General features: G+C 33.9%; 2 protein-coding genes across 3 annotated transcripts in view; both read right to left on the bottom strand.

The window, feature by feature from the left end:
* Positions 1-13,584, bottom strand: part of Sec31 (COPII coat complex component secretory 31) — a 357,018-nt gene that overhangs the window by 317,050 nt on the left and 26,384 nt on the right. The gene's annotated exons all lie outside the window — the stretch shown is intronic.
* Positions 1-13,584, bottom strand: part of insc (spindle orientation adaptor protein inscuteable) — a 148,055-nt gene that overhangs the window by 8,706 nt on the left and 125,765 nt on the right. For both annotated transcript variants that reach the window (XM_072544318.1, XM_072544316.1), the window contains exon 2: positions 3,282-4,147. In XM_072544318.1, the coding sequence (XP_072400419.1) occupies positions 3,282-4,132 (851 nt within the window). In that variant the 5' untranslated portion in view covers positions 4,133-4,147. The remainder of the gene's footprint in view (positions 1-3,281; positions 4,148-13,584) is intronic.

Below are 13,584 nucleotides of genomic sequence, written 5' to 3' on the forward strand. Positions count from 1 at the left end.
GACGAGGATGAGTGGATGGAACGAGAACCTGCATTGATTCATCGGAGCGGGCTCACCTGGTTTATAGATGGGTCCAAAATTGACGAGCGGGTAGGCGCTGGCATATATGCTAATGGTATCGGATTTGAGTCTAGTCAGGCTCTCGGCTCCCACGCATCCTTACCAACTCTATCTGCTCTGACAATCAAACAGCGATAAGGACTCTGGACGCATCCAAAGTCAGCTTTAAGCTGTATCTTGGGTGCAACAGAGCACTGGCTGATGTTGCGCTGGTCAATAGGGACAAGTTGATATGGGTACCGAGACACACATATGTGTAAGGGAACGAACGGGGACGCCCTGGTAAGACGGGGCTCATCCACTTTGCCTGTGAGACCTGAACCTGTGATTGAAGTGTCCTTCAGTACTCGTCGAGGTAGTCTCAAGGAGCTTCTTTCGGTAGAGATTCTAGGGCTCCTGGCCAGTAATAGAGGTATGAGACAGGCTAGGCTTCACGTAGTTAGGCCATCCAAAAGTCTTATAGCCCAACTTATTCAAAACCGTAGAAGATGCTCTCTGGTGGTCAGTATGCTTACCGAACACCGTAGACTCAGGCGGTATCTACATCGGCTTGGATTGGAGGAAAGCCCACGGTGCCGTCTATGTGATGAAACCTCCTTAAATGTCCTCCGGAATGACAGCAGTTAGTTTATCATCAAATATATGATAAACTAATTTATTATGCTTGACAAAAAAAAATAACGTCAAAACATAATCTTCCTTACTTCTTAATCCCCTGAACTAAGTGAGGACACAAATAGTTTTAGGCAGTTAAAAGAAATAATTACATCTTAACTACTTTTTTCTATCTCCTCTAGTTTTCGGTATACCCTGTAAAACATACCATTTTGGGACACCCTATACACTTATAGAACTTTAAAAGACGTTTCTTTCGAAAAAAAAACGATGCATTTGAACCAGAGCTCGATTAAAAAAAACCCTTGTCTTGTCAAGTACTTAATATATATCATTTTTTGCCTGATGTGGCTCGTAACAATATGCATAAAAAAGACAAAAAATATCGTTTTCGCGTAAAAGTCAGTCGAAGTCTGTGAGAGTTAGGGTGGGTGAGGAGCAAAAAATAAAGCGAGTCCAAAATCACAAAGCGCTCCAAAAATTTTCTCGGCTTCCTGTCATCCTCAAACAAATTTCCCGGTTTCTGTCATCCTCCAAAAAGTTTTTCGACTTCCTATCATCCGATTTTACTTTTTTTTTAAATCGATGTCTCGGACGACAAAGATTTTAAATATATTTTTTTCAAACAACTAATTTTAATTACTTTCTTTCTTTCTCCCCTTCCTTTTACCCTATCAGGGTGTCGGATTAATTTTAATTACAAAACGGGAAATTTGTAATAAAAAATTTTATGCCATTCAGTAGTGCATTTTTATTCTATGCGGTTTTTGTATCTGAACTTGCAAACTACATAATGAAGTGAATTTGTACTTTTAGTAAATATGGCTTCTTCTTCTCTTTCCCCCTCTTCATCTAAAATTCCTGAAAATTCCAAAGATTCCATATCTTGTTCAATTTCTTCTATTTGTTTATTTAGCTCAATATTTTTACATGTCTGACCGTTGCAGTACAGATAATAATCCGAACATTTGAGCCCATGCAGTTTGACGCAACTGCAGGTTTTCGTGGTTACGTGGCTTTAAGCTTCGATATCTCGCCAACCAATAAACCAAATGCATTGTTTTTTTAAGAAGCCTCTTTCAAACTTCTGTAAGTGTACACATTTTAAAATTGATATGTGTAAAACTGGCGAAACTATTTTATTTATTTAAAAGCCAAAAAATTGTTTATAACTTTAAAAAAATCCCTAAGCTGTCCTAGTTGACCGATTTCAAATGTTTAAAGTGTGTTTGAAGACTGGTCCTTTGTTTATATGTAAAATTCTTTTTGACTATTTAAAGTGCTTATATTTGGCCCAGCCTAATTTTGAAAATTTCCAATTTTTTTGCGGACCCTGGATAGCAAAATTATTATGCAAAAATAATTAAACTGATCTTAACGGAATTCAGCACACGTTGTAGTTGTATTATATAGTTTTTATAGAAGGAATATGAAAGCTGTAAATTATGTTTAAGGGGTCGAAACAATTTAAAGTACATGCTTTATTTTTTTGCACTTTTTTTCCAATTATTGCTATTTTTTAAATACTAAACATTACATTTTCAATTTCTAATATATTACGTAAAATTGAAAACCGAAACTTTTACTTTGTATAATTTTTTTTGTATGAGCAATATCTCTCGAGTTATAGACGAAAATGTGGGCGCAAAAAGCAAAAATTTTCAATTTTTTTCAAATTTTGTTAAATTAAGAATGAAGCACAAGGTTTGCGACTAGCGCATATCGTGATTATTGATACAAGGTACATCCTGAAATGATTCCAGCACAAATATATACTAATATAGAAAATATCCATTATGGTCTGCTTTTTGATAATTGCCTGGACTAATTAAGTAACTGCCAATTCCGTAAATAGCAAATATTGGATTAGAAAAAATAAAAAGGAGGTTCTTTTGTATTTAAGAAATATCTATTACAAGTATTTCTATATGAAAATAACAAGAAAAAAACAATTATGTAGGGAAAAGGGTTCATAAATAAAGAGACGAATCAGATTAGCTTTGGCAACATCGGGCGAATTAATTGAAAATAAATGATACCGACAATATATTAAAACTAGAATATTTGACCAGGATATACTACATGTTTTTATTTACGGTTCAAACTTCTTGATACTTACAAGGTAAATATCAATAAAATCGTAACTATGAAAGTAAAGACAAGTTTTGCATATAAAAGCTCTTTTGCGTAAAGGTTTCTGCACGTAAAGGTAAAAAAAATTCTAAAATTAGGGTTACAGAAATAAAAAAAATGGGAAATATTATAGAATAATTTGTAAAAGTTAAATAAAACTATGCAGAAATTAAAATTTAACAGTATGATGAGAGATGGACTGAAGAGAATATAGTGGTGACTATAAAAATACAAGACAGAAAAAGAAAGACCTATATAATACGGATTGAGGATCTGAAAAACTATGACTATGTGAGTTAGGATAGTTGATTTGCTTACATGAAATCAAATTTAACTTCCTCTAATATGTATAGCAATTATTATTTAAAAAATGTTTTTATTATTAGTATATGACCATATTAAAACTATCATTAGAACTTCTAAGTAAAGTGTTTTAATTTAGAATACCTCGAAAAAAATTTTTAGCAACTTACCTTTCTTGCTGATACTTCAAGAACAAACTTAGCGGCAGCTTCTCTTTCCTTTGTCGCATATTCCCGCTAAAATCAGTCTTTGGCGTGGACGTATGTTTTGGTGATTCCACACCATTAAACAAACACTCCAATTCACTTTCACAATCACTGGACAGCGAATTAAAACTAGTTATACCTTCATCTTCTCTAATTCGTTCTAAAACAGCCGGCGCCGATTTGCTTTTTTCATCCAGGGAGTGATCCTCGCACGGTGAGGGTGGAGGCAACGATTTTGTTGTGTATTCGAAGGTATCTTGTGTAGTTTCTGTTTTGTATGAATAACTATCGTCGACTGTCACTTCTTCGCTGGTATTAAGATATGTGTGTGTCTCGGCTACCTCCTCTGCATACTGATTAGGTGTTTTCAGTTTGGAATTCGAAATAAACAAATTTCTGCTAACCTTAGGCGAGTTTTTTGTGTAACGTTGTTTCCTTACAGGTTCGCTCCTCACTAAACTTGACGCCCTCTCATTTCGGGGACTTCTGGGAGGTAGTTTTATTTCCGAATGGACTAATCTCTTCACCAAGTTATCTTTTTCCGGAGTAGTTTTTTCTTTAACGTTGCAACTCAAGTTTTGTTTCGCATTTTCCGATGATAGCTCTTTAAATATATCTTTAGGGATTCTTTGTGAGGGTGAGTCTTTTTTCGGAGTGGACGTGTTGTTTTTGGTGTTTTGTTGTTGAAGGTTGGGAGAGGTTTCTGTGTCTGAAAATCCCGAGTCTTGGCTACCGGGACTGGCGGATACTTCTCGCCATTCCATCGTCTCGCTTCCCCACCAAACTTTACTAGGGCTTCGTTTAAATTCGGTCATATTTATAGTCGAGCTCTGCAAAAAATAATTTATTGTAATAAATAAAAAGAAGTTTTAATAAAATCATAAATAATATAAAATAAAAAAGAATACAATACAAATCTTACTAGGACATGTGTATTCTGTTAAAATTCAACCAAATATCGGATATACATAGTATATTTCTAATTATTCTTATTATTTTCACAACCCAACTTATCACCGTTAGAAAACATATTAGTGATAAGTGATAATACACAGACTTTTTTTATTCTATACAGATTGATTGCGTTTTTCAATATGACTGCTATGCTATAATTTAGCCGCACGTCTAATTATGCAAATAAAAGTTAGTGTATTTATTCTAATATTCAATACCAAAAATTGTTTTTATAGGACCACTTAGTAAAAAATATTTGACATTAACAAATCATGTAACTTCTCGACATGTATTGCCTGTCATGTTTTTCTCAGCTCTCCATTCGTAACAAAACGCGCTTAAAATTAACGACCAAACTAAAATTCGTGAAATAGTTTTTACACCAACATAAAAGAACATCTTTTTACAATAAATATGCTTAGCTCTGACCTACATTCTTTCAAAAAGATATATTTCTGTACAAGTTATCTGCGGCCTAGATCATGGACAAAAAGTTTATATTTAATAAAATAGTTTTATGTACTACACAATACAGATAATTGGTTAATATGGTGTCATTTTAATATAAGGAAGTTCCAAAAGAAGAAGGTCAAAGTGGACCAACCAAAATGATTTGAAATAAATAGTATTGTACTTCACTTGATGATTTAATAAATACGAGGTACATTCAAATAGTATCTTTAAGAGGTAACACAACTGTGGAATTAAAAATAAAAAAAACCTTAAAACTTATATTATTTTTTAATTCCATTACTTGCGGCATGGCATGTAGATATACACAAGTCTATCTGTGAAAAAATCATTGATTTTTCGTAAAAATCCTATACAGATATTTGAAGGTTCTATAATGTATATGAAGGGTAGCTGTTCATCATCATCATCCAGCCTTCATTTATCACGTCCACTGCTGGACATAGACCTTCCTTAAACTCCTTCATTCTTTGTTGCCAATTTTTCGTGATACGCCTGATGTCGTCAGCCCAACGTGTAGGTGGTCTTCCTCTACTACGTTTGTCTGCTCTTGGCCTCCAATATGTAATTTTGCTCGTCCATCGTGCCATGCATTCTCGCTACATGGCCTGTCCAATTCCATTTCCAGAAGAAGATAGGGGAGTAGAAATCAGATAAAGACTCTCAAAATACATTGAAACTAAAATAGAAGAATACCAGCAAGGATTTAGAGAGGGAAGGTCAACAATAGACACAATACACATAATCACACAGTCAGTTAAGAAATGTTACGAACATGATGTGGACTTTCACATCATTTTCATAGATTTCAAGCAAGCATTTGACAGCCTAATAAGACCCGACCTAATAGAAGACATGAAAAAACCTAGATATCCCAATAAAGCTTACGAAAATGACAATGAAGGGATCGACGGTAGCAATAATAACAGATGACTGCTTCTCTAAAAGTATAGAAATAGCAATTGGAGTACGACAGGGCGACTCTCTATCAACGTCACTATTTAACGTCGCTATAGAAGGAACAATAAGAGCTATTGAAATAAAAGGTACAATTATAACATCGACATCGCAACTTGTGGCGTACGCTGACGATATAACAGTGATTAGCATAAACCTAAACAGTTTAAAGGAAGAATTTGCGAAGTTGTGCAAGAAAGCATCCAAAAGAGGAGTTTGGCAATAAATCAAAATAAAACAAAATACCTAATATGCTCAAGAAAAAGTAAAGGTAATCTGACAAGGTTAAATATTGGAGAATATGAGTTTGAAAAGACAGAACACTTTAAATAGCTTGGGTCCCCGTTATTTGAACTAATGAAAGAAGCGTAGTAAAAAGGGAGGATCCAGGACTGATTTTAGGGGGACCATGAACTTTTTTGGGGAATACCGGGAGGTCTAGGGATAAAATTTTTAAAAATTTGGGTTATAATGGTGAGTTTTAAGGCACACTTTTGAGTGCCATAAAGACATTCAAAACTTATCGATATTAAAGTATCTTTATTTGTCTAGCAAGGAAAAATTAGCAAATTTTAACCTAAAACTCCATGAAGTCCAACAAGTGCAAAGAAAGAAATGTAGTTTAGTTTATGAAATTAAAATAGCATACATAAAAGACGAATAATATTGGACAAGTTACTTTATTTATCTAGTACAAAAATTATTCTTGTACACTAAACCTAATACAACCAATTGGAGTCGTCTGGTTAGCTGATGTGCAAATCGCTCTATTACTTTTTCAGTGTCTACTTCAATGCCTCGGTGAACATGAAGGTGGCAAAGACCCGTAAGTCGGGCTTTCCCCTTCTTTGCCCTCAGCCAAGTCTTCACTTTTTTTAACGTAAAGAAGGACCTCTCTGTTGTAGCCATACTGACTCAAAAATAATAAAATGTAAATTGAATGTCTGTAATGTTCTTCTGGGCCACCTTGATGATTCGCTCTCTTAGTCTGTCTACCCACAAATCTAGGTAACTTTACTTCAACGTCCAATTTGTATTCTAAATTCTTTAACTTCGGTAAAGATCTTACTAAAACTTTCTTCGCAGTTAGATCTTCTATCTTTTAAAGTCGACATGCTATTAGAAACAGCCTTAGTCGCCAGGTTAGCATCCAGAGATGTTGTTGATGCAAGTGTAGCAGTCTTGGGATCATTCCATGTTGAGATAGATGTTAGTGCGTTAATTATAAGTAAAATGCCAGATCTGAACGGGAGTACGCTTTCATGGTGCTCAACCCATTTTTTTTCGCAAAAACTTTTTCAAAGTTTCAGTTTTAAAACTTCATTTCTCTTGGCTGACATGTTAAATGAAAAAGTGTTAAAAAATGACATTACTGACTTCATTGTCCCCACTGTGTTTCTGATGGACGATACAATAAAAGAAGTTGAAAGGGAGTTGTTTAAAATATGAATCAGGCAAGTACATCTAACTGCATTTGTTGCGACCTTTTTTATTTCTGTTACTGCACCGATTGCTTCACAGTTAATTACGCTACAACTGTCAGTACCGATTCCTACAAATTTTTTCGGATCCAAGTGCAGTTCTTTGAACAAGTTTAATACTATTTTCCCCAAGGTTTCTCCTATCAGGCGTTATTCTTCCCCTCTTCCTTGATTCTAACTAATTCTTTTTATGTTTTCATAAGCGTCAATGAAGTTGACAAAGTCTCCACGAATGTTGTTATTGTGTATGTTTCTCAAATTTAGAGAAAGCGGTTCCACGTGGGATACGTCGGTCTTTTCGTCAAATATGACAGAGTAATAATTTGCACTTTGAACCTGATTCATTGTTTGTTCAATTATTTCTTTACCACATCATGTTATCAATTGATTTTGACTGGTCCTACTAATGTATGTTGCTCGGGATGCTCTGGATAGGTGTTATTTAAGAGTCTCATCTCCTGATGCGATTTTAAACCTTAACAATTCCCTGAAATTCCTCTCATTGCTAGGTCCAGCATCTTCGTCTAGAAGCTGAAGGCCATTATCACAGATGGAAAGATGGAAGGGAGACGGCAGACGCAGAGGCTCAGTCTGTTGCTTTCTCCAACAGAGTGCGGTTGTGTTATACACGCATAGCTTAGGTTAACTCACACTTACAAAAAAAATTGAACTAAAAATATTTAAATTTATATTTTTTAAAATTTTGAAATTCTCTCTTCTGGATTCGCCTTAGCATAATAATTAATGAAAGAATTCTGGCAGGAAACATAACTTACTGGAAACACAGCAACTCCCTCAAAGATAAGAAGCTTACTCAGAATACTAAACTAAAAATTTACAGAGTAGCAATCAGACTAGTAATCACATATGATGCTGAAGTAATATGCCTGATACAGAAAGATTAAGGATCTTAGAGAGAAAAATCATTCGGAGAATAGCAGGCCCACTAAACTTGTGTAATAATGAATTTAGAAAACTGATAAACTACGAAGTAAGACAACTTTTGAAAGGAGAAGACATCGTCAGATTTATCAAGGCACAGAGACTCAGATCGATGGGACATCCAGAAAGGAGAAATCCAGAAGCAGTGATCAAGAAAATCACCAAATGGAGACCAGTACCCGGCAGACTACGAGAAAGATCGAAGACGAGATGGGAGAACCAGATAATTATGAACCTTAAGAAAATGGGAGATTGGAAAACCATAAGCAAAAACAGAAAAGAATGTAGAAATATTATAGAAGACGCCAAGACACTCAACCAATTGTAAAACTTCTTCTTCTTCTTCGCGCGACTAGGATTACTCCTGTTTGTCTGCCTCTTATTCTGTTTCAGTCGTTGTTGACTGTACATTATCTTTCCACCTTTTTGGCGGCCTTCCAACGGGTCTTCTGCTATACGGCTTGTTGTTTTTACAGATGTTCGCTAATCTATCTGGTCCCATTCGGTTGACATGTTCGTTCCAGTTTTTTTTCTTGATTTTATCCACCTGTTAATATTTTGAATTTTGCATTGTTCGCGTATACTTCTGTTGGTTTGTCTGTCTCTTAATGATATGCCCGCTATTGATCTTAATACCTTAATTTCGATATTGTTGATTTGTTGTTTCGTCTTTCTTGTATCGGTCCTTGTCTCCGCTGCATATGTTAGGATTGCTCTTACTATTGTCTTGTATACTTTCATTTTGCTTTCCGTGGTTAGATGTTTGTTTCTCCATATGGTTTCTGGGAGGCAACCACTTATTCCACTTTACAATTGTAAAACCAAAATATTAATGTGGACTGATTCCCTGCGACAAATGAATCGGAAGAGCCCAAAGAGGGCGGCAATCACTCCGCTAGGAGTAGAGATGACATGATGATAATAGGGAGTAGAAGAATAGAAAATAACTGTTGTATGGATAATGTGACTATTGTGTATATAAAAATTTTTTAAAAACAAAAAAAATACTTAAATGTATACATCAAAAATGTAATATATCATTGTCTATCATGTCAAATAAGATTTCTGATTATGTGAATATGTGAAATTCATCAATATATGTGTACTGAAGAAACAATTAGTGTTGGAACAGGTGTAAGAGAGATATACATTTCATGTGATAGCACTGGATCAGATAATATGATTTAGATCATTCATATTTTAGATTGTGGACTTGGACTAAGTTTTAGATATAAGGATCTCTTGAAATGAATAGGTTCGTCTTTTATGTGTGTCCGTTCAATATAGATTTTACAGGGACACTATTAATTATTGGGAGAAAGATATGATGCCAAAATATGAATAAAATAGGAATGGTTCCCATATTATAATCACCTAATAGGAAGAATCGTTGACTGTTAAATTCCTGTAAAAAGTAGGACAAGAAAGCCAAAAGACGCGTGAAGTGGATTAATATTAGTATGATCCAAGATAGAAGCTTGTGGACAAATTTAATGAGGGATTATAAAAGAAAAGAGAATGATGATGATTATTACCCCATTATATAAAAAACATTGAACGATCCTGGTATATAGATAGTTTTAAAAAATTCAACGCAGCACTTATTATTTATTATAACTAAAAAAAGTATGCCGTTCAAATAATAAACAAATAATTGGCTTTGAATTAAGTTTTTGTACACCTACAAATACTATCAGAAGCTTCTGAATAACGGCTTTTAACAATACAACATTCTTTCAAGAAAAAATGTATACAAACTGAATATTAATTGTTTCTAGTAATGTCCAATTGATGATCAAACATAAATGACAAATAGTAAAAGAAGTTGTGGAATTTGATTGGTCAATAATTTGTTGACAATGTATGTGTCTTGGTATTTTTTAATTACTCATGTGAGTCATGCGCTATACAGTATATACTTTTGCCCTATCACCGGTTGCAGTGGTTACGAAAGAAACGGCAGTTGCAACAATTTAAAACAAATGAATAATCAAAATGAAGACAATGTGGAGACGTCGCCAGTACTAACGACAAGAAGGTACAAAGGAGCACAAAAATTGAAAAATTGGAAAGAAGCAGCGAAAAAAATGGGTTTTAACACATAATAGAATATTATACATAGTATTATACATAAATACAACAGCTATACAAAAGTGGAAACAATTGTATTGTGGAAAACTCAATAAAAATACCCTCAATATAAAGATTCTCAACCCATTGAGAAGGGGAGGGGGTGGGAATCTTCATATTGAAAATAACCTCAAGAATCGATAAAAAAATATATTCTACGCAAAAAATGTTGTATAGAGTTTTTTTTGAAAGATTCTAATTAATATTAAACGGTATCCTTTAAAATTCGCTTTATTTAGGCATCAGTAATGGGATCCAAAAGTTTTAACAATTTAAAATCAATAATTAAAAAAATATGGTTACAGTGAAAAAAGATTTTTAGCATTCTTAAAATCTTTTTTTAAAATAAGTACAAAACTATTGTTTTGTAACAGAGATTAAATACAACGGAAGATAATAGAATACCATAAAATTTACTACAGAACAAAACGTTCACTATAGAATTTTTTTACAAAAAATTTTAATTGTAGCTTAACAAATTTTAAGGTTCCCATTAGTGTGTGACTGGTACCGTATTGGAGACATTTGTATGTTGTCGTTTTAAATTTAAACGGTTTAAGAAATTCTCCACTTTCATAAGCATATATTTTACAAAAATTCCCTTTAAAATGGTTTTTTTATCCACAGTTTATGTCAAAAATTAAGCGAGATAGAGCCAAAAAAAAACAAACATTTTTTAGTTTCGCAGCAGGTAGATTTTTGAGTATGGAGGAATGTGTATATTGTATAATATACACTAAAACCTCCCTTAACCGAAATATCGGTTAACCGAAACGGCTGACAGTTTCAATAATTTCGTAAATAAAAATGTAAATTTTTATCGCAAAACGTAACAATTCCATTAATTTCACTCACCGATTGTGCCTACGTGTGTTGGGAAATCAAAAAACCAAGAACTCTAAAAGATATTTCCGAAAAAGCACTTATAGAAGCTAAAAAAGCTCATGGATGTCGACCACTTTATTTTATTTATTAGTTAATTTTATTCCCAAGTGTAAAATCCTTTTTAAATAAAAAAACCTTCCCGTCAAAGAATTGTTGCTTGTTGACAATGCGCCAACTCACCCCCAAAATATACAAAATAGTGACAATTGTCATATTTTTGCCTCCGAATGTCACGAGCTTAATTCAGCCGTTAGACCAGGGAGTAATAGAGACATTCAAGAGACATTATAGAGGAGCATTCTTAAGACATCTGTTATTACAGGAGACGAATGAATCCAAAAGTGTTTCCGCAATTCTCAAATCTTTAATAATGAAACATGTTGTTTATTGGTGTGCTGAGCCGTGGGCCAAGATTAAATCTTCAACTTTGGAAAAATGCTGAAACAAACTTTTTGATGGGATTTTTATTAACGATCCTGAAGAAGAAAATGGTAAGAAACGACGGAAGAAATTAAACCTTTAATAAAAAATGTGTCGAAATTAACCAAGAAGAGATACGTGAGTGGTTAGCAGCCGATGACTCAGAAAGTGAATTCATCGTCCAGGACATCATTGATATGACTCTTTTGGTAAGAATTTTATACAGTAGGCCTTATTAGTTAGGGACACGACTAGGTTTTTAATTTTTGTTGTCATTGAATAAAGTTTTGCAATTTTCAGATTGCTTTACGTTTCGTCGGACAATCAAATGAAGCAAACTCATGACGTTCTGCAAATGAACGATGGAAGATATAGCTGCAAAACATCGTTGTCAAACGGAAACGCAAAAGAAAATAGAAGATTTCTTTAAAGAAGCATGTTAAACTTGTTCATTTTCCTTAATTTTATGACTTTATTCTGTATTTACTTATTAGAAAACGTTACGAAATCACCTCATAGTATTTTTTAATACCAATACTTTGAACAAGAATACTATAAAAGACAATGTTATTTTTAACCGAAATTCCTGTTATCCGAAACGGCCTCCCCCAATTATTTCGTTTTACTGTAAATATATTCAAAAGGGCGAGAGAAAGTTAAAGGAAAAATCAATCAACTGTTAGCAAAGAAAAAGTGAAGGCAATGAATTAATTATGGAAATCGCCATTCAAGATGAGTCGACTTCAAAGTAAATATTGTATCAGAAGATATCGACGTATTAGTTATTTTGACTGCCAGAGCTAAAGCAGAGCAAAAATTTTTTTTCCTACAATTAGGAAAACAAAATGTCCCTTTTGGGTATATTCATTTCAAAGCTTCGCAGTAGACTATCCAAGCAGGGCAAAATTTATAACTTTTTCGCACTGCTTCACTGGCCGTGGTCCAATGTCAACAATTTATAAGAAAGGTAACAATTCATTTTTGAGCTTATGGAACAAGGCCGGATTTAGGAGAACAGGCAGATACCTATGTTTTACAGTAGTAAACAGAGAAAATTGTAGAAGCCCGTAGGTTCTGTTCAATTATTTTATACGGAGCTTCTAAATATAAATAAGTAAATAAAATGCTAAACATTGAAGATTTGCAAGTATTTCTTGAACAAATGCGATATGAGTCATTCATTAAGGCAACCACTTAAAGAATGCCATCAAATTATTATCCCTTGTTTCTATAGTGATTGCTCTGAATGAGCGTATTAAAAGATGCTACTATTATATTCATAGATACTCATCACATATTTATAGACTACAAAGTAGCATACGACTCTGTAAATCGAAGAGAAATGTTCAAAGTAATGAAAGAGCTAGGAATACCAAATCAGTTGGTAAATTTAACAAAACTAACTCTTGAAAAGGTGAATGTAGAGTATGAATTCAGGTGAAACAGTCTGAACCTTTTAAAACAAATAACGGGCTGCGCCAGGGAGAACCTCTCTCCTGTATACTGTTCAGTCTGGCTCTGGAAAAAGTAATACGTATGTCACAAATTATAATCATTGTGATTTAATAATAAAACACCAACAAAACGATGTATATGAAAATAAGCACGCAATTAAATACTACGACCACTTGTTATAGAAAACCACCTCATCGAAGCAATGAACAAATTTGTATACCTGGAAGCGCTTCTTAACACTGAAAATAATACTACCGCAGAGATAAACCGCAGAATTTGCACGGCCAACAGATGCTATTTTGGGTTCAATCTTCTCCTTAAATCCACAATTATATCGAGAAATACAAAAATAAAACTCTACAAAACAATACTACGCCCAGTCCTAACATATGGTTCAGAGACCTGGACTCTAATAAAAAGGAATGAAAACATATTAGGATGTTTAGAAAAAAAGTACTAAGGCGAATCTATGGAGCAGTGTATGACAATGGAGTGTGTAGAAGACGATACAACTTCGAACTTTATAGAATATACCAGGAACCAGATATCGTAAAATATATTAAGATAGGACG

The sequence above is a fragment of the Diabrotica undecimpunctata genome, chromosome 1 (genome assembly GCF_040954645.1).
Source record: "Diabrotica undecimpunctata isolate CICGRU chromosome 1, icDiaUnde3, whole genome shotgun sequence".
In the NCBI taxonomy this organism is placed as follows: Eukaryota; Metazoa; Arthropoda; class Insecta; order Coleoptera; family Chrysomelidae; genus Diabrotica; species Diabrotica undecimpunctata.